At 49.4% G+C, this 21286-nt stretch overlaps 1 protein-coding gene and 4 non-coding genes across 5 annotated transcripts; 2 read left to right on the plus strand and 3 right to left on the minus strand.

The window, feature by feature from the left end:
• The first annotated feature begins 2566 nt into the window (after window positions 1–2566).
• Window positions 2567–6322, plus strand: LOC106698222 (ral guanine nucleotide dissociation stimulator-like). Its single transcript, XM_014461120.1, has 6 exons — window positions 2567–2617; window positions 2729–2851; window positions 3805–3998; window positions 4610–4669; window positions 5721–5946; window positions 6230–6322. Exons 1-6 carry the CDS (start codon window positions 2567–2569, stop codon window positions 6320–6322), a joined length of 747 nt encoding a protein of 248 aa, XP_014316606.1.
• A 5052-nt stretch (window positions 6323–11374) lies between these two features.
• TRNAN-GUU lies at window positions 11375–11448 on the minus strand. The gene has a single exon. It is a non-coding gene; the product is annotated as a tRNA-Asn (tRNA).
• A 451-nt stretch (window positions 11449–11899) lies between these two features.
• On the minus strand, window positions 11900–11971 carry TRNAH-GUG. The gene has a single exon. It is a non-coding gene; the product is annotated as a tRNA-His (tRNA).
• A 1577-nt stretch (window positions 11972–13548) lies between these two features.
• Window positions 13549–13620, plus strand: TRNAE-UUC. Its single transcript has one exon. It is a non-coding gene; the product is annotated as a tRNA-Glu (tRNA).
• A 4566-nt stretch (window positions 13621–18186) lies between these two features.
• Window positions 18187–18257, minus strand: TRNAG-CCC. The gene has a single exon. It is a non-coding gene; the product is annotated as a tRNA-Gly (tRNA).
• Window positions 18258–21286: the final 3029 nt, after the last annotated feature.

The raw sequence follows: 21286 nt of genomic DNA on the forward strand, positions 1-21286 counted from the left end.
CTTAACCCTCTCAGGCTTTTTAGGCCGTGATTACACATGGAAGCCATGAACTGTGAAAACTAGTAAAGGAAATTTCAATTACAATTGGAGACCGGAATGTCTCTAGAGGGGGCTCTCATGCCCTGAACAAGAAGAGACGACCTTGCACCTCTAACAGGAAGTGCCTCTACTTCACTCCCGCCTAAGGGGAAGGAAGATTTTCTTCTTGCCCAGCAACAAGCCCAGCCAAGGGAAAAAGTGTTGTTCAGCCAATGAACAGCCATTGTCACCCTGAACTCTTACTTTCCTCCAATGAATTTGCACTTTTCTTTTCTAATGATGTCTTTGACCCACCTCCTTCCTTAGAAAAGACTTCCATTAAAAAAAATTATTTTTTCAATTATTTAGCCTCTGTGTATTTGTGTTTTTCAATTTTTTTTTTTTTGGTAGTGGGTTTCTAGTTTCATACTGTTGTGGTCAGAAAAGATTCTTGATATGCTTTCAATCTTCTTAAATTTATTGAGACTTGTTTTGTGGCCTAACATGTGGTCTATCCTGGAAAACGTTTCACATGCACTTGAAAAGCATATATATTGTGCTGCTTTGGGGTGAAATGTTCTGAAAATACAAATTAAACCCATCTTGTCTAATGTGTCATTTAAGGCCACTGTTTCCTTTTAATTTTCTGTCTGGAAGATCTATCCATTGTTGTCATTGGGTTGTTAAAGTCCCCTGCTATGATGGTATTACTGTTGATCCCACCCTTTATGCCCATCAATATTTGCTTTATATATTTAGGTGCTCCTGTGGTGGGTGCATAAATGTTTATAGGAGTTATATCCCTTTTTAAAAAACATATTTTGATTTTAGAGAGGAAGAGAGAGAGAAATATTAATGATGAGAGAGAATCACCGATTGGCTGCCTTCTGCATGCCCTACACTGGGGACTGAGCCCACAACCCGGGCATATGCCCTGACTGGGAATCAAACTGTGAACTCCCAATCCACAGGTCAACGCTCCACCACTGAACCACGCCGACTGGGCTCTTTTTCCATCTTAACCTTGAGTCTGTGTGTGCCTTTTGATCTGAAGTGGGTCTTTTGTAAACAGCATATGTATGGGTCTTCTTTTGAAGAAAGCAAACTTGTTAAATTTAAAAGGTCAATAGTGTAGGCACGAGCAGCCATGCACTGCCCTCTGTTGGCGAGGTAAGACATGGCATATGTGTTATGGGGTTCTTGGATCTTTCAACAATAAAAGCCCACACCAGATGGAGGGAGACCTCTTCCCAGGCTTGCCGTTAGACCAGAATGAATTCTGTCAGAGTCAGTGTTTTGGGGGTGCCTTCCAGTAGAAGTCATTGCCCTGTCATTTCACACTAGAAAAACATCGGCCTCATCCCAAGTTCGGTAGTTCGGAGAGTGAGTATTGAGCTCCTGAATCCAGCCTTGGGTTCTCAGACAGTCCTTGTCTGAGGAGAGGCCTGGTCAGGGAACACTGGGGTGCACTCCTCTCCATAGCTACCCAGGGTGGAGGAGTCTCGGCCCCTTTTATGCTGAACTTACACAATTCTGAATCTCACCCTCACTGGATACTTGGGAAACTGAGGCCCATAGAGATCCAGGGACTAGCCAGGGTACATAACAGGCACAGTCCAGAGGTCAGGAGTGTTCTGAACTCCTAGGCAAGGGTTTTAATCTCTCCCATAAGGTTGGTTTGGAAATTAGAAATCCTAACATATTGGGAAGCTCTTGCCTATTTCTGCCTATGTGGGAGCTGTATTTTTCTGGGATCCAGTAAATGAGTATTGGCGTGCACATGCACACACACACACACACATTCATTCTCTCTCTCTCTCTCTCTCGATGTATCGACTATGGGAGGGATACTAAGAGGAGCATACACAGAGGAGGTGACAACAGAAAGAAAATACAGATTGGAGGCACTTCCTATACATGACAGCACTCCTCCAACTTTATACATATCTTTCCACATGTGCCTGAACATTATTTCTAAGTACATGCTGGAATAATATTATTGTGCAGGCAGAAGACAGACAGGCCCTGACAGTCACAATGGCTCATCCAGGATCGAGAAGAAGGGGACTCAGGGAAGGGGATCACAGGAAGTGAGGTCAGTCCCTAAAGAACTTAGAACCCCCCGTAACCAGGCAGCCACATTCTAGCAACAGCCCAACCGCCAGTTCACTTGGCAAGAGACACTGAGAGTTGAAGATGTCCTCTTGCTGGATCTCTAGTTATCGGGGCTCTTGCTCCCGGAGACCCCACAGTGGGAGTTTTTCTAAATTCTGGAGACGTTGGTTCAACCCTCATCCCCGGCGTCTGTGGCCGTTCTCCAGGAGATCCCCTCAGGTAACACAGGCAGCCTCAGGCAGCCCAGTTCAGGCCCGGCCACCTCTGGGAGCCATCCCTGGGCAGCCCCTATCCCCTCCTCTCCATGTGGGGGAAGGGGAACCTGAAGGGAGGACCCCTGGGCAGGTTGCAGGGCGGGGCATATCCTAGTGATGCTGTCATGACCACAGCCAGCACAGAGAGGGGCTTTCCAAGGGGCCTTTCCTCTGTGCCAATGACAATCCTAGGCCCTCAGGCTGTCACGTCTTTTCTGTCCTTCGTGGAGGTCTGAGTAAAATGTGGTGTATGTGTGTGGAGTGGAAAGAACCACGGGGTTTGCAAAGCACAGACTGGGCTCTGAGGCTTTCCGCCTGGCGGCTGGGCACTGTCTCTACAGAGCTCCCCACAGGAGGTCAGACAGAAGGTCAGACAGGAGCCGACTGATGAGGTTCTCAACGCCATCCCCCAGCAGGAGGCGCAGGGGCCCCACGCTGCCCAAAGAGTGCCGCTCGGTCTCAAGGTGAGTGCAGAGGCCCAGGTGGCCCGACCTCCAGGACCCCAGGAGTCAAAGGGGCCCTGGTTCCAGAAGCCACCCTGCTACTCCCTGGAGCCCCTTCCTAGAGTCCTGCTCCCAAAGGGACCTGGGTTTCCATCTTCTCCCCCAACCCACCCTCACTGTCCAGCCCCTTCCTGCCAGGAGCAAAGTCACTGTCTGCATATTTGTAGGAATATCAGGAAGGAGGCTTTTGTATCATTTCACCTCACGTTCAGTCAAGAGTATTTTTGCATTTTTCTACAGATTTTCTTGTTTAACACCCATCCCCAGGTGTCCATGTTGGCCTGACAATCCTTACACTCCTTCTCCCAGTTTTACTCATCATCATGCTTGGGGGATGCTTGTCCCCAAAAAAGACACCGGGCTCATGGTACCATATCTGTTGCTTTGCATTTTCTGTCCCGGAGGAATGCATCCCTGTGGTTCCTCCAGGTCAGGAGCTGGGGTCTCCCAAGGCTGTATGTCATACCCTGAGGGGACCGGTTACCATGGTGATCCAGCCCTTCACTGCTGTGGGGCCTGGACTGATCCCCTTCTGTTGCCATGTCAACGGTGCTGCCCTGAACATCTCACCTGTCCTAATATCCTGACCCCTCCCACCCCATGAAAAGCCTCTGTGTTCTCATCTTAGCATGGGATGCTCTGTCAGAAATCCCAGGGATGACACTGTGAACACAGGGACGTGCTGTCCGTCCTCAGTTAGCAAAATATGACCTAGGTTACTAATGTGTTTCATCATTCCCTTCCTCCAGTTCTACTTTTCATGCCAAGAACCTTTTCTCTCCTGCGAGCACTCATGTCCCCCCTTGCCACCAGTCACTGAGGGCTTGTGGGTTAGGTCTGAGCTGCAGCTGCCAACCCACCTGGTGGTCCATGATGCTGTTTTGACTGCGTGTCCCTCCTCTGTCCCACCCCAGGGGCAAACTGCATCAACCGGGAACACAAATAAGCTCTGTATGGTGCAGACCGCCCGGGCACACTGGCTGGACAAGCTGGTGGAGCACCTGGTGCCTGCCTTCCTGGGCAGGGACCCCACCTTCGTCCCCACCTTTCTCCGGAACTACAGAACTTTCGCCACCACCCGACAGGTGTTGGACCTACTGTTGACAAGGTGAGCACCTGCCCCTCCACAGCACAGTGGTCATCCGGGCACTTGCTAGCTGTGAGTCTTCAGAAGGTCACTGCATCTCCCTGAGTCTGTGTGCTCCTCTGAACAGCGGGGTGAACCCAGGAGCAAACTCATAGGATTTTTATAGAAACCTGGTGGGGTCCTCCCTGTAATGTGCTCTCTGGGTGCCTGGCCATTGGAGAAGTCTGCGGGAAGGGCGGTGGTTGTACTAATTGGTCATTTTCTCTTCCTCATGATGAAGCCTCTGCCTCATCCCTCACTTTCCTCGGGGCCTTGGGCTGAGGTGTTTTCTCATTTGAAAAGGAGATTGGAGATTTCATTAGGGTTCTCTGTCCTGGGTGAAGCCAGAGCAGGAATCCCAGGGGTGAGCAGCGGGCTAACTGAGATACCTGTGATGGGGCTCGTTCATTCAGCAAATATATCAGCAGGTGCAGGCATGTTCTAGGCACTGACCATAACCCAGTGCACAGAGCAGACCCCAGCCCTGCTTTCCAGAGCTTCCTTGTAGTCGGGAGTGAGACAGTCACACTAGACTTCACAGGCAGGTGGTGTCCACAGGGCAGTCGATGTGACGTCCTCCTGGCCTCCTCTAGGTATGGCTGCATCTTCCCGTATGCTGAAGAGGATGGTGGGCCTGTGGACCAGCAGAAAAAGTGAGTGGACTTTGGATCAGAACCGTGGGACTGAGAATCGGAGGTGCTGGCAGAACCCTGCATCCCACACATTGTGGGATTTCTGCAAGAGGGCCCAGGTCTGAGGACTTTACCTAGAAAAAAGGGAAGGAGTCATAGAGAGCTTTGGATGTGGATTGGGTGGTGGGAGAGCATTGGGAGGTTAGTGGACAGAGTCAGCCCCTCAGAAATAATGTTGGATGTCACCCGTAATTGAAAAATAAATTTAGCCGAAACCGGTTTGGCTCAGTGGATAGAGCGTCGGCCTGCGGACTGAAAGGTCCCAGGTTCGATTCCGGTCAAGGGCATGTACCTGGGTTGCGGGCACATCTCCAGTGGGAGATGTGCAGGAGGCAGCTGGTCGATGTTTCTCTCTCATCGATGTTTCTAACTCTCTATCTCTCTCCCTTCCTCTCTGTAAAAAATCAATAAAATATATTTAAAAAAAAAAAATAAATAAATTTAAAAAAAGAAGTCTACTTAATTACTCAAGAAAGCATCCGCACTATATTGAGTCTCAGGTTATTGTCAGTTTATGGAAAGGAATATACATAATTATCCATATTTTGTCAGAAAAAAATAGAGACTAGAGGAAAATACATGTAAATATTAACAATGATTATTTCTGGGGAGTGATATTGTGGGTGATTGCAACTTTCTCCTTTATAATTTTCCACATTCTAAAATATCTACAGTGAACATTGATTACTTTTCTAAAATAAAAAAACCTGATAAATAAATAAATATATATTTAATATATATAATATAATATATCATATATATATATATATATATATATATATATATATATATATATATATATCTCAGTTATGAAGGCCTTGGGCAGCCCCTCCTTCCTGGCCAGGTAGACCTCTGCCAGGACTGCCAGACTGAAGGTGGGAAGGAGTAGGTCTGGCTTCTAGATGGACAGGAGCAGGAGGCACAGGACCCCCAGCTCCCACAGGGACACCGGGGAGGTTAGTGTGGAAGGAAAGGCCAGGCCTCAGACTCTGCTGCCCACGTCTCTCCCCAGGGCCATCATCTCCATCCTGGGCATGTGGCTGGACCAGTGCCCTCAGGATTTTTTCCAGCCCCCAGACTTCCCAGGCCTGGTGGTGCTGCTGGCCTACCTGGAGCTCAATTTCCCAGGCTCAGACCTGGAGCGCCAGGCCCAGCTGCTCCTTTCGGAGCTGGAGCGCTGCGAGCCCACAGAGGCGGAGGCTGAGGGTGAGGAGGACGCGGGGAGGCGATGTGGGCGAGTGGGGAGGAGATGGGGCTCGCCACACCGAGAAGAGCTTTTAGAGGCCAGGGGCAGAGCCGGCTCAGATCACTGCCCCCATGGCCTGCAGTCTGGGAAGACTTCCTGGGGTGGGCTCTGGCACTGGGACTCCATCGATGGACAGGAGAGATGTTCTGTCTTTGCAAGGCACATCGAGGCAGTCATGGTGGTAACATGTTCTCTTCTGGGATCTACAGAACCAGCTCCAGAGCCAGATAAAAAAAGACCTCAAGAGGCAACGCTGACTCCAGTGGCCTCTCCAGAGCCAGAGTGGGCCCCGGGCGCAGCTTTCACTGACCTTCACGAGGCAGAAGAAGCACCTGCAGCGTGTGGGCAACTCCCTTCAGCTCCTGTGAGGCCCGTGGTCCCCGGTCCTGGGCCGCAGCGTGTGTAGCTGCCATGACAGAGGGGGCTCCCCCTAGAGATGCAATTTTTAAATATTTATGTTTATCATACATATGTTCAAACTTTCACTGTAGTTTTGTGTAATATTCAGTTAAAATAAGATGTATTTTAAATAAAATCTAATAATATATTAATAAAAATGAACTTTAATTTTAAATATAATTTAAGTCTATGATCCTTCAAAATGTAATTTCAGCAGCATTAAGTACATTCACAATTCCTTATGACCATCACATCACATCACAATCACTCTCCAGTTCCAGAACATTCTCATCCAGGACAAACCCAGGACCTGTTACTCCTCATCCTCCCTACTCGATCCCTGTCAATCACTGATCTCTTTCTTTTCTTTTTAAAAAAATATGTATTTTTATTGATTTCAGAGAGGAAGGGAGAGGGAGAGAGAGATAAAAACATCAATGATGAGAGAGAATCATCTGATTAGCTGCCTCCTGCTTGCCCCCTACTGGGGATCAAGCCCAAAACCCAGGCATATAACCTGACTGGGAATCAAACAGTGACTTCCTGGTTCATGGGTTGATGGTCAACCATTGAGCCACACTGGCCTGGCTAAATTTTATTTTAAATGACAGTTTACATTTGGCTGGCCAGGTTCTATGTTGGTTTGACCAGCTGGTGGCCTCATTAAATTGGAGGGTTAAAATGATCATGAGTAAAAAGGGATAAAAAAAAAAATAAGCTGAGCCCTAGCTGGTTTGGCTCAATGGATAGAGTGTCAGCCTGCAGACTGAAGGGTCCTGGGTTCGGTTCCAGTCAAGGGTACATGCCTGGATTGTGAGCTCAATCCCCAGTGGGTGGCTTGCGGGAAGCAGCCAATCAATGATTCTCTCTCATTGATGTTTCTAACTCTCTCTCCCTCTCCCTTCCTCTCTGAAGTCATATATATATATATATATATATATATATATATATATATATTCAGAACATATATATATATTCTGAAAAAATGATCATTGTAAAAGTTAAATATAAACACTCCTAAAAAATAGCTGTGATCCCCCCAAAACAAAATCTACTCCCTTTTTATTACTGATGAATACTTAGTTCATTTATGAGGACCACCGTGTTACAGGACCTTTTCTAGTCATTTTCCTTCCATGATTCTGCTGACCCTCACGGCACTGTTGAGAGTAATTTTTACCATTTCTTTGAAAGTTGAGGAAACTGGGAGTGAGAAAAGTAAGGTTATTTTCAAAGATCACACAGCTAATAAGTAGCAAGACCTGGATTCTGTCCCAGGTGGATCTCACTTCTAATCCAGGCTTTTATCTGTGATGATACAGACAGTTTCTTGTGAGGATTAAATGAAATAAAACATGTTGAACATTTAACACAGTCCCTGATACACAGCAAGTCCCCAATACTGTTTGCTTCTTTAAAAAAAATATTTTTATAGATTTCAGAGAGAGAGAGAGAGGGAGATAGAAACATCAATGATGAGAAAGAATCATTGATTGGCTGCCTCCTGCACACCCCCTCCTGGGGATCAAGCCTGCAACTAGGGCATGTGCCCTTGACCAGAATTGAACCCAGTACCTTTCAGTCCACAGGCCAATGCTCTGTCCACTGAGCCAAACCGGCTAGGGCTGCTTCTTCTTCTTTAAAAATATATTTTTACTGATTTCAGAGAGGAAAGGAGAGGGAGAGAGAGATAGAAACATCAATGATGAGAGAAAATCACTGATTGGCTGCCTCCCGCAAGCCACTCACTGGGGACCAAGCCGGCAACCCTGGCACGTGCCCCCGACCAGAATTGAACCTGGGACCCTTCAGTCCACAGGCCTACGCTCCGTCCACTGAGCCAAACTGGCTAGGGCGCTTCCTTTTTTTAAATCCCTTTTACCTCATGATCATTTTATCCCTCCAATTTAACAAGACAACTAGCTGGTCAAACCAACATAGAACCCAGGATAAATTTATAAGCCAATTTGTAATGAAATGTACTTTTATGATATTTTCAGAGAACATGAAATTGTTTTCCCTGTGATTCTTTTGTCTACAGAATGTTTTTCATGTTCTTAATCCTGAAATGCAGGATTTGGGACAATTGAAATAATTCTACAGATGCCCACTAGAGGACAGAAGAAAGTCAGGCAACATCTGAGAAGAAATAGTCAGGGACCAGTAGTCCTTGATTCTAGGATAGACCTTCCTACTATGGGGAACTCAGACACCAGAGTCTGAGAATTGCTTTGATTAAGCTCATTATTTTTAAGTTAAATAATGGATCAGAAATCTCTCCCAACGTTTTTTGTTGGTGGTGGTTTTTTTTGTGTGTGTGTGTGTGTGTTTTTTTTTTTTTTGCCTTTCAAAGGTAGTAAGGGGACAATTTTCATTTTATCATTTTGTATTTATACTTCTATTTTGGTTCTCATGTAATTCTGCATTATATTATTTTTATTTGCTTTCGTGCTTGGCATCAACCACCATTATATGTAAAACTTTTGAAGGCTGATGTCGTGAGAAGCTCATTGGAATGACACTAAGTCTCTGCCCTTTCCCCTCAGGGCTATTGTTAGTTCTTGGTAAGAAACAAGAGACTGAGAAGCTGGGGAAGAGGGCAGCTGCTAAGAGTCAGAGAAAACAGAACCACTAAGTAATCGCATGGACCCGGACAGGAAAAAAAATGAAGAAGAGGAAGAGGAACAGAAAGGAGGAGGAGGGGAGGAAAAGAAGCATCGGGAGGAGCAGGAGAAGAGAAGAAGGAGGAGAAAGACAGGTGGTTGTTTTTCCAGGGAGTATTAATCCATTATGTGACTATACAACGGTTTGTATATCACTTCTCTGTTGATGGACATGTGGGTTTTATCCAGTTTTTCCCTGGTACACATCACATTGCTCTGAACGTTTTTTTTAAGAACCCTTTTTGGATATATGCATTCATTTTTCTTGGGAAGAAAATAGAAGGGATATTACCAGGTGACAGGGTAGGTATATTTTTAACTACGGGAGCTGCCAAACATTTGGAAAATGGTGGTGCTCAAATACAGTCCAATCAATATCACATGTAACCACAGACACACGCAGTCCTGGGATTGAGAGAAAAAAAACAACTTGAAAAATCTATTTTTCTAGGGTATGTGTCTTCACCGTTTTTCAAATTCTTAATGGCATCTATGAAGATGGCTGTGGTCTCACGAAGTGTCACCCCTGGCCTATTCAGCTCTGGCAGCAGAGCCAAAGAGATACTCCAGGGCCACCACTCGAGTCTCAGACTCACTCTGTACCATTTAAAATGATTTCTTGTGCTTGCTTTCCATCCCTCCATTTTCTGGCCTGGATTTTACTGGACCTGTTAGCTGGTCATGGTCACAGGACTCTGTCCATGGCTCTAGAGCAGCCCAGGCAGGAACCAAAGGGGCCCATTTTGGCCAGAGAATAACAAAGAGATCCCCTTTGCCAAGAGGACACCAGAGAAGCTCTGAGACCAATGGGCTTGCGTGGAAAGAGCGCACAGGTCAGGTGCAACGGAACAGAGGGGAGGGAGGGCAGGGAGAACAGTTCCATGGTTCCTAGGTCCATTTGAGGCACCCGGTCATTGGTCAAGAGCCCAGAGCACTGACCGCTGGCACCATGAAAAGGGCCCCCATGGCGCGGGTCACAGGCCTGGAGGGGCAGTGTCCACACTGCTGTGAGCCAAGTCAAGAGCCAGTTCCCAAGAAGGTAAATCATGACAATGCCTGGCATCCAATGAAAGAATGCCAGGCGTGCACAGAGGCAGGAACGCATGACCCACAATGAGGAGAATAATCAGTGTATTGAAACCGAACCATAACTGACTTGTAAATTTAAGTCAGTGAGTGATGGGGCAACTTTAAAAGCCCTAATAAATGAGTAATGGATTCCCTGAAAAGACTGGGGGTGAAGAGACAATTTTGAAAAAACAATGACAGAAAACTTTCCCATCATGATAAAAATTATAAACCCACCAATCCAAGGAGCCAAATGAACACAATGAACGAGCACGAGAAACAGAAAGAAAACCACATCTAGTCACATAATTAAATTGCTCAAATCCTTTGAAAAAGCAAAAGTCTCCAAAGCTAAAAAGTATGTCAGATTTCTCATCAGAAACAGTGCAAGTGAGAAGATGGTGGAGCAGCAGTTTTAAAGGACTGAGGCGGTAGAGGGGGCGCGGCAGGTCAAAGTAGCCTCCCCCAGAAGTCTTTCAAAAATGAAGGTGAATGATGACATTTACAGAAACATAAATGCTGAAAGACTTCACCACCAGCAAACCCACACCACAAGCAAAGTGCTTCCAGAAAGACAGACACTGATACCAGATAGAAATCTGAGTGACCAGGAAGGGATGAAGGACGACAGAAATGGTACCTGCCCGGGAAAACATATAAGATGTAAGATGTCTTATCATTGACATCCCTTTAAAAATGTGGGATAGACACAACAACAGTAATAATGGTGGATTTCGGGGCTTATAGCATATGTCAAGTGCAATGCATGATGACCACAGCATGAGGGCAGGCAGGAGGGAAATGGGTAGAGGTACTCTACCACTTGAAGGCAGGCTGTGGTAAGTTACAGATGTGTGCTCTAGAGCCTAAAGCAGCCGCTGAAATAACAAAGGAGAGAGTGACCCATAATAAGTCAACAAAAGGAGAGAAAACGGAATCCTATAGAAAGCATGTAAACACAAGTTAGAGCAACTGCTCTTCTGGGACTCTACCCTATAAAATGCTTGAACAAGTGGCCAGATATTTGTAAAGAGTACAGCATACTTTTAACCCCACATTAATTTGAAAAGTATATGGAAAGTGTTCAAAAAATACTATTGCAAACAAACAACGATTGCTGGATTTCCCTTGGCCTGTTTTCTGTCCCTGATTTGGGCCAGGCCCCCCTGTAGTGCATGAGGCACAGAAGACAAGAGGGTAGTAATGGAGGAGGCCTCTTTCCAGTAATGGTTGGAAGAGAACGCGCAAAGAAAGAGGTGCAAAGGTTTAGCTTCTTAAGAGTAACAAAGACGTCCCTGGGTGGGCTCGAACCACCAACCTTTCGGTTAACAGCCGAACGCGCTAACCGATTGCGCCACAGAGACCGATAGGGACCGGCTACTCAAGGTAGCAGAGAGCAAGTCTTTAGTCACCGCTAGCAGCGCCATATTCCTGTTACTGGGCAGAGGGCCGTGTAGACTCCAAAACCTCGGAAAACCGTAGAAGTGGAGTTCACGCTGCGTGTTGGTCGCGTTTGAAACGCGTGCATTGGGTAATTCCGAAGACAATGGGCGGTTGAATGGTCTCCCTGGCCTTGCTCTACTCTCTCCTTAGATGCCAGCGCCCCATGCACGCCCGGAACCGGGACTCCCTGGGCCTGAGCCGCGTGGGGCCCAAAAGCAGCTGAACGGCCCGTGGGCTCCAGTGATTACTCTTCTTGTTTGTTTCGGCTGCAACCGACCTTACGGAGGCTGCAGATAAGGAAGGGGCGCAGCCTGAGCGGGTTGGAACATGTGCGTAAAAGTCAAACTCCAAACACCACGAAGGTTCGGTTCCTGCCGTGACTCGGATTCGAACCGAGGTTGCTGCGGCCACAACGCAGAGTACTAACCACTATACGATCACGGCACGCTACATCCGCGGTGCTAATCCGCGCTCTCGCTCTATGAGCTTTGACATAAAACCACTCCACTTACGGCGCTTTGTTCCTGAACAACTGCAGGTATCTTCTCTTCCTTGCTCGTTCTGTTTTCCCCTCCTTTCCCCTCAATTCTGATGATAAAACAAAACAGACTCCCCCTCCCCCTCCCAGCAATTCTCATCTCCCCAAATCCGGCCCAAGCCTCTGCCCCGGCCTCCTGGTGAGGCCCCCTGTCCCGTCCACGTCTCCCCCGCACTTTCCCGCCTCTTCGCGTTTGCCACGTGGACCCCAGGCTACCCACTCTCTCCAGCTCCTGTCGCACCGCCCGCGGTGGGGCGAGGGGAGCGCCAGCGGCGCAGACTTGGGGGCCACTTTCTGCGGCTTCCCTGGCCTTCCCATCGCCCGGGGCAGCCGGGGAAAGCGGCCCCTAATCTTCTCCGCAGGCTCTACGCAAACCAGGGCGATGTCCCGGAAGGAGCAAGAGGACCCAGCGCGCTGCCTGGCTGGCCCTCGTGGACAGCGTCAAAAGAGGTTGATTTCGAGGACAGAACCAAAGGGAAGGCCTAATGGTAGAAAAGCCCACGGTCTCGGGGCGAGTCTCAGGTCCCACGCCCAACTGAGCCGGGCGCCGAGAGCCGAATCGCCCCCTGCGCCCTGATCTGGAAAGTCCCGAGACCAGGGGCAGCAGGGACTGCGCACCCCGGCTGGTTCTCCATCGGGGGCGATTTAGTCACCCCCCCTCCCCCCAATACACACACGCCCGGCCCTCGCTGTGACTCTAGTGCTCGTCTGTAGACATTTGGGATGGTCGCGACTGGGGGAAGGGGCGAGAGTTTCCCCCTGGCGTCTAGTCGCAGAGTAACTCTACACCCAGCAGCCCACGGGCCGAGCCCTCCGCACAGAACTGATCGGATCCCAATCCCTCGTGCAGACCCAGGTCGGCTCACCTGACCCACGAGAGAACATCTGCCTCTTTGGATGTGGGGAAGCTCCGGCGACGGAGAGAACCTCAAGTGGTTTCTGGCCAGAGCACCCGAAAGTGTGGACTTTCCATCAACCAAGGCGGGGGAGGGGGGGGGGAATGCGGGTCGGCAGGTCGCGGCAGGTCAGGGCCGCAGAGCTTTGCTTGAAAGCGTGTTCCATCCCGCTATTCGGCTCCCGCACCCCTCAGAGTGCCTTCTGAGGTTGGGGATCCCGGGGTCTCACCCTGGGCGCCTCTCCTCTCGCCTCCTCCCGTCCACTTGGTCCACTGACCCGCCCAGGCGACCTTCTCTCCACGCGGGGCCGCCTCGCAAAGGCGCAGTCCGGGGCGGTTCGGAGGGCGGCGGGGGCAGGACAGCTCGCTCCCCGGACCGGTGGACGTGGCGGGCTGCCGGGAGCGCGGTGGGTGGTCTGCGGGCTCCTTCGGTGGAGAAGGCAGGGAAGAAACTCGGCCTATGAAAGCATTGCTGGGAGGATGGGTGACACGCCCCTCTCCACCCGGTGCCCGCGGTAAAGCCCCTCAGGGCGCAGGAGAAACGTCACTCTCTTCCGAATGGCAGAGGCGAGGTAGGCTGCTACTGAGTCCCTGGTGGTCTAGTGGTTAGGATTCGGCGCTTTCACCGCCGCGGCCCGGGTTCGATTCCCGGTCAGGGAACTCCTTTTGCGCCGTCTGACATCTGTCCTCCCGCAGGAATCTCCCTGATCTCCACACGTGTGGTGTGTGCGCTCCCGCACCGAGTCTTCAACTCCCGCAGCAGGGACACGGGGGCGCGCGCTTCTCGGGGCTCACGGGTCTTGCTTTTCTCTACGGCAGCCGCCCTCCCGCACAAGGGGCTTGGAGGGCTCCTTGCCTCCAGCTCAGGTGCACACGGCCGTGCGCAGGTCGCATCCGGGGGGGCTGCACCCGAGCCCGCGCTGCTGGCCGCGGCACCCGCCGAGCCGGCGCAGCCCGCATCGCGGAGAGGAGGGAGGGTGGGTGCGCGCCCCGGAAACGCGCCGGTTGGCGAGGCCTCCCCAGCTCAGTCGCACAGAAATGTTTTCTCGGCTTCGGGAGAGGTGCCGCCGCCAGGGGTGACTGTCCGTCTGTCTCTAGAGCTGGGTCAGGAGGCGACGTGAACCAACAAGGCAGCGCGTGAAGCCGGCACAACCGGAAAACGCCGAGCGCGGCCGCGAGCAGCGGGAGGAGTAGGAATCCGCACCAGCTCCGACCGCCGTCCCAGGGCCCAGTCCCACGAGGACTGTTGCCCTTAAACCCGCAGGCGCTCCCCGGTGCGGGGCCCGGTTTCCCTTTTCCCTCCGAAGACCGGTCGGGATGCACCGGGTGTCCTCGGGGCCAGGGGCGAGCGAGCGAGGCGGGTGGGCGGCGGGGACCCCGCCGCAGAGGCCGCAGAGCGAGAAGCAGGTGGCGGCGCCGTGGCTGCGGGTCGCTGGGTCCGGTGCCGCTGCGGCCAGGCGGTCGGTCAGAAGGACCCGCGGCGGAGGGGGGTCTCCCGTGTGCGTGTGCGGGGGCCGGGGACGGTGACCCCGAGTGGACGGAGGAGGGACGCGAGGGCTGCACGGCGCCAGGAGGGCGCGCGCTCACACTTACCTGGCGGGGGCGACACCGTGATCACGAAGCTGGTTCTCCCGGGCGGGCGAGGCTCGGCCATGCACTCAGGGGTGTGGAGCCCCACGAGCTCTCCCCTGACCTCCCCGGTCCCTGGTGCCACACTGCGCCCCGCCGGCCCCACCCGGCGCCTCACCACCTCCCAGGCTCCCCCATTTCCTGACCCAAGTGTGTGGACCCCTCTGCCTCCGGCGCCGCGCCTCCTCCTGTCCAGACGGGCACTCCCACCGTCACCACAAATGCCCCCCGGTGCGTGGTGCTGGGGAAGCGTGGCCGACGTGTCCCCATGACCTCCCACTTCACAGTCCTCCTCCGGCCAGGGCCGAGGGAGGCACCCTTCTTGGAAAATGAGGCCCGAGCCCTGCCTTTGCCTGGAGGCTCCCGGCTCCTGGGTCCCTTTCCCCTTTCCCTGCCCGGGAGAGCCAGCTGCTTCTCTCGCACCTACTTCCCCCTCTCCCTCCTCTTCCAGCCCGGCTGTGTTCACACACACACACACACACACACGCCAACCATCGCATGTGACCCAGCCGCCTCTCTGGTGCTTGAGAAGGGAGTTGGATCAACCTTTTCTAACAACCGGAGGAGAGAGGACCTGGGCCGCAGGGGCGCAGCCGGTTCCCTTGCTGCTTCTCTGGCTCAGCCCATCGAGGGGGCCCGACCCGAATCGTCGTCCTCCTCCAGGGGCCTGGGTCGCGCCTGGCCCACGGAGCTGGCGGAGCGGTCCTCGGGGAACCGCAGGTCTATCCAGCGGAGTCTGCTCTTACCCAGAAGAGACGCCGGGCAAGTGCTCCACCGGAAGCCCGGACTCTGTGCGCTGGGCCACCGAGGAGCGAGTTGCCGTGGGCCGTCCTTCCCTCGGAGGTCCTTGGAGAGAGGAGAGGCGACCTAGGATGATGCGCCATGCTAGGCCGCCCCGTCCGAGACCGAGGGAACCGGACAGCCCTGACGCCGGTAGTCGCAGAGACTTGAGGAGCCAGAGCCCCCGATCTCCATCCACCCGGGTTATCTGGCTGCGGTCTGCGTCTCACCTGGCAGCAGCTGTCTCCGCCTCCACCTGTCCCCCTTCTCCTCCTCCTCTCCCTCCAACCGCTTTTCCTCATCTCTCCCCCCTTCCCCTCCACCCCTCCCTCCTCTATCCTAGGGCTCCTTGAATCTGTCTTTCTTTTATGCCATGGAACCCCTCACCCTCCACCGCTGGCCTACCCAATATTCACTGTGCCTGCCGCCAGGGAAAAGGAGGTCTGCTATGTATGTGCTCCACTCTGGCCTCTTCTGGCTGTGCCTTCTTTCTTTAGGCAAAGATGATGTAGAGCCAAGAGGACATTCCCACATGGAGTCCACTTCTCCCTCCCCCAGAGGCCTATTTGATGTACAAAGAATCCCAGAATCCCTTACCCAGGTGTCTTTTAGCCCACGTGCAGAGTTTGTGGATCTTTCTTCCTTGCATTGTCAAATCGAGGGCAAAGGGGTGTGTGTGTGTGTGTGTGTGTGTGTGTGTGTGTGTGTACTCAATCTCAGGGCTTGTGGGCCGGGCGGTTCAAGAGGCTGCTAGCATTTGGTATAAACAACTGGTACTGGATAGATTTAATGAGTTACTTTAAAACCAGAAGAAAGACAGACAGACCTATAGAAAAATAACCCAGGTCTTGGGGACAAAAACCTTATAAGAAAAAATCCAAATGGCTACCAAACATGTAATAGTGCTCAAGCCCATTAACAATAAGAGATATTAAAAATGAAACCCCAGTGAGAGAATTTACAGATGGGGGGGGGGATTAAGTGGGTGTAAGGGATGAGATAGAAGGTTATGACTTAGTAAAGCATGGGAGGAGTTGATTGAAAGACTAATACTGTTTTACTTCTTATCTGTGTGTAGGTTGCACAGGAGTGTGCCTTATTTTATAATCATCTGTTATATTGTACATCTAGGTTCTGTGCATTTTAGTTTATGTGTATTAAACATTTTTTTCAAACTCTCCTTCCGCTCCACAATGAATCTTAGGGCAGAGAGGATGTTGTGGAGACTTCAAAATGTTGTTTCAAGAGAAAAGTGTGGACATTACTCTTTACTGCAACCAAGGACAACCCTATGGAGACAAGGCCCATGAAGTTGAGCTGTTAGCATGATGTGAGCTTAAAGAATACTCTCTAGGAACCAACCTGTAGTTGAAAATAAAAGCAAAATTCCTTTATTTGTATCATCTGAATATTCTGAAAAGGCTATAGGCCAAGCCAAGGCTACTCACATCTCTGCTTTGCTTTCCCATTGCTTATTTCACAGCCCACAGCTCCTCTTTCCTCACTCTCCTTCAAGCTCGCCAATAAGACTCTCCTGCAGCCCTTGTGGGTCCTCATCCCTCTCCCCCACTTTCTTCCAGCTTCTTCATTGAAGAAGGAGAAAAAGGAAGAGAAGGGACAAAAGAAGGAGGAAGAGGAGGAAGAAGAAGAGAAGGAAGAGGAGGAGGAAGAGGAGACTGGAATATGGAGGAAGCCTCACAGGCCATGACTTTCCCTCAGGGAGGGGGTCAAAGATAGAATTTTTTTCAGCAAACAGTGAAGGGGAAATCTGAAGATATTACAGTCTTTAAAAACTTAATCTTCTAAGTAATTAATCGTATTCCTTTACATAAATGAGAATTCCTGCTGTCCCCAACCCCCACCACCTAAATCCTGATTCCTGTCTACAGAGACAAAAGCAAGAAATTATACCACAGTTCAGAATTTATTAATTAAATTTCAGACTTCCAAGAGAGTTAAAACCCCCCACAAATAGATGAATAAAACAGCTTCAATGCTAACAACACAGTATCACCATTGTTTTATACTTAAAATGTAGGGAGACAATCTCAGACTGAGGAAACTTTTTTTTGGTGTTTTTTGTTTTGTTTTGTTAATCCCCATTCTCCATTGATTTTTGAGTGAGTGGAAGAGAGAGAGAGAGAGAGAGAGAGAGAGAGATCAGATGTGAGGGAGACACATTATCCTTTGCCTCCCGCATGTGCCCCAAGGAGGGGTGGAGGGGGGCTTCAGGGACCTTACAACCCAAGTACATGCCCTTCACCAGGAATCGAAGCCCCAACTCCTTAAGCCTCGCAGGCCAGGGCAGACTCAGGAAACTCTTGAAATTAAATAAGTCAAGTTTATCTTTAAAACAGAAAGGGGAAAAAAAACCTCCCCAAATGTCACTGATCTTGTATTTAAAACTACTGTTGGTTAAGGGGCTTCTCCAAAGATTTTTGGATGAAAATGAATCACATGTGGTCTGTAATCAGTCACATTGTTAGCGTTCTCAAATCGGAATCTGTTCCGAGTATTCAAGAGGAATGAAAGAAAGCCGCAAAACGCTTCCCAGATCTGTAGTTCGTTTTCCCTTTTTAAAAAACATAAATTTCAGACCAACACCTGTGGACACACATGGCCAAGTACACGGATCCTTCCTGGACAGTGAGGGGCCCAGGAGGCACCCGGAGGCCCCCATGGCTGAGGAAGTTAACGTTAGGCTCAGGGTGTCTGGTGTAGATTCCAGGTCCATGCAGACCTGAGCGCTCCCTCTCCGGATCTCTCCATGGAGTGACCTGGCCCAGTCATTAAGCAGTAAAAGGAAGTCACACAAAGTGCATTGGCCGGGAATTGAACCCGGGTCTCCTGCGTGGGAGGCAAGAATTCTACCACTGAACCACCAATGCTCCTGGAAGGTAGTATTCCTCCTACTGAGACACCAATGTGCCTTGATATCAAATTGCATAACAGCTCAGTTGTCTTGGGAAGATGGAGCTCACAGACCAACAGATATTTTGGTCAAAGGCTTGAGACACCAGAAAGCAGCACAAAGTGGGGACATTCAAATTCCAGTATCAAAATATCTGTGTTGTCAGTTCACACCACAACTCGGATAAAGACCCTTCCAATTGCAGGACAACATGGGAAATTCATCCCGATCCCTTGTTTATGACCCCGCACCTGCAATTGCCAACCTCAAACTACTGACCTTAGTAATCTAACTTGCTAGGTTAGGCAAGTAAAATTCTAATCCAAGAAATAAGTAAGGCCCTACCAGGTTTGGCTCAGTGGATAGAGCATCAGCCTGTGGACTGAAGAGTCCCAGGTTCAATTCGGGTCAAGTGCACATGCCTGGGTTGCAGGCTCAATCCCCAGTAGAGGATGTACAGGAGGCAGCCAATCAATGATTTTCTCTCATCATCATGTTTCTATCTCTCCCTCTCCCTGCCTCTCTGAAATCAATAAAAATATTTTTTTTAAAGGAAAGAGGTAAGAAGCAAAAGCAGAATTAGATTGCAAGTAGAAGAAGGGAAGGGCCAGAATAAAAATAGAGATAATGAAGAAGCACATTTTTGGTAAATGGAGTTTTCTTTGTAACCTTTTTTATTTTTGGTATGAGAATAATAAGTCAGTCTTGTAATCATTATAACAATAGTATGTGTCTGTTTTTAAGGCATTCACAGCATTTGGATGGACACATACTATATCATGATTATTAAAATATTAATTAATATTATGTTTGCAATCAATGTTTGATTTGTTTGGAAGAATCTAATCTTCTAAATTGGACTCCCTGTTGTGCTGAGTTTTAGCCTTTGTAACTCTGAGATGCATATTTTGACCCATTCTCCAGGTCTATTTTTTAATTGGGAAGTTTCACACAAATGCATGAAAATATGTTCATTCCATATTGTAAAGTAACATAAGTTACAGAGCATATTTAGTATCAGCTCACATATGTATAAAAATCCCAAATTGTGTGTGTGTGCATGTGTGTATACATACATACATACATCAAAAACTTCACTGTGCTTATTTCTGTGTAGTGTGAGTTTTCTTTTGCTTATATGTATTTTTTAAGGAACATGTGTCACAGACAGAATTAAAATTTTTTAATAAGAAAGTCAAATACTTTGCAACCAGCTAATAAGAGCAATGGGGGCACCTAAACTATTGATAAAATAAATGTTAAAATGTAAACCTTAAATCACCTCTGGGTCTCTTAGCTAGAGAAATAAAACTGGCAATTATTACAGAAAAAGAAAAAAAAAAGAAGCCGAAATAATGTTCTGATTAGAAGACAAAGGCAAGGGGTATTTATGAGAAAGGGAAGGGGGACAATTACATCAATAGATAAAAGGTATTTATTTCTATTGCTGCAGATAACACAGTGATGTTTTTATTTTATTTATTATTACTATTTTTTTATTTTTTGTTAATCCTGACCTGAGGAGAGTCAACAGAACCAAGGGAAGGTGAGCCAATAACTCTAAGATGCATTGCCAGCTGCAGGATTCTGTTGGTTCCAATGATTTTTCTCCAATAGGATAATTTTTACAGAAACAGCCAAACACTGTCCAGGAATCATATAGAAGCAGTTATCGGCATGCTGACGAGCCCTTGAGTAGGAGGGAGACCAATCGTTAGATTGTATGCATCCAATGAAGGAAAACACACAATTCAAAAAGGAAAGGGAAGAGGAGCAAGTGTCTGGCACCAGCTTATAGATTCCCTTCCAGTCTGTGAATTGCTTGGAAAGGAGCTATCCAGGGTGGTTCTGGCCAGTCTTCAATTAAGTTGGGCGGTACAGAAAACAATGACAATTATTGGAAGTTTACCTGCCAACAGACACATAGGGTATCTCTCGATAATGTCCATATTGCCCCGTTTTACCTCGGGAAGTCTTAGTTGAGTCAGGAGGGAGCCACTCCCCTCGTTAGAGCAGCAGATAGATGTACAGAAAGCTTGTTGTGCTGGCAAGAGCATGAAGAAAAAGGCCCTTTCATCGTGTGGGAGAAATACATTGGCATATAAGTTGGCACGCCTCCTATCGAAGTCATGCCTTCAGTTGGAGCATCATCCCATACACCAAAAGGTTGTGGGTCCGATCACTGGCCGGGGCACATATCTAGTTTGCAGGTTTGATCCCCGGGCAGGGTGTGTACAGGAGGCAACTGATTGATGCTTTGTGCTAGCACATGCACTGGGAGAGAGAGAGAGAGAGAGAGAGAGAGAGAGAGAGAGAGAGAGAGAGAGGGGCCTTCAGCTTCTGGCAAAGGTAAAGTGCCAAAAATCAGATTTACCTTTCCCCCAGAAATCTCACCCTCCCCTCACCCCTGCCCCCTAAGGAAAGAAAAGGACAAAACACATGAAATACTGGTTTTCCAGACACTGAAATCAGGCAACAGAGGAGAGCAACCCTGAGAGATGAGAAGCAAACAAGGTGCGCCCCACCTTGGCCCAGCTTACTGCTCTCAGAGTTTCCAGGGAGGACACGAGGAGGGGCTCTGAAGCCAACTCCTTGGACTCTGGAGGTGAAGCTGCGAGTCCACGGAGAGCAAGGCGGCTAGAATTCAAGAAACAAAGGCCCAGTTGACAGTGGCGATGTGGGCTCCCGGGTCTTAAGTTCGGTTAAGAAAGACTTCATAGCCAAGAACTGTAGCGCAAGAGGAAGTTTATTTAGCATGCAAGATGAAAGTACACTCGAAGAGAAGATTCAAGGGGGCGGCTCAGAGAGATGCCTTGGCCTTTAAGAGAGAAAATCACGGAGGCAGAAGTGAGCCAACTGGGCCGGGAGCCCATGGCCGTTGGCTTTCCCCTGCCCCCATCCCCCCCTTGCCCTCCGTAGGGCTCAGGAAACAAGTTACAGAGACAGAAGAAGGCCTTTAGAGCTTAGGAGAAAGAAAGCAAAGATACACACCTGAAGGAGAAAGGC

The sequence above is a fragment of the Myotis lucifugus genome, unplaced genomic scaffold (genome assembly GCF_000147115.1).
Source record: "Myotis lucifugus unplaced genomic scaffold, Myoluc2.0 scaffold_151, whole genome shotgun sequence".
Classification (NCBI taxonomy): Eukaryota; Metazoa; Chordata; class Mammalia; order Chiroptera; family Vespertilionidae; genus Myotis; species Myotis lucifugus.

Bases quoted from the DNA above. Each gene is read 5' to 3' on its own strand.
- LOC106698222 (XM_014461120.1), top strand. From the start codon at position 2,567: ATGACAATCCTAGGCCCTCAGGCTGTCACGTCTTTTCTGTCCTTCGTG. The intron at 2,618-2,728 runs GTCTGAGTAAAA...CTGTCTCTACAG, and splicing joins CTTTTCTGTCCTTCGTGGAG to AGCTCCCCACAGGAGGTCAG. The intron at 5,947-6,229 runs GTGGGGAGGAGA...TGGCCTCTCCAG, and splicing joins CGGGGAGGCGATGTGGGCGA to AGCCAGAGTGGGCCCCGGGC.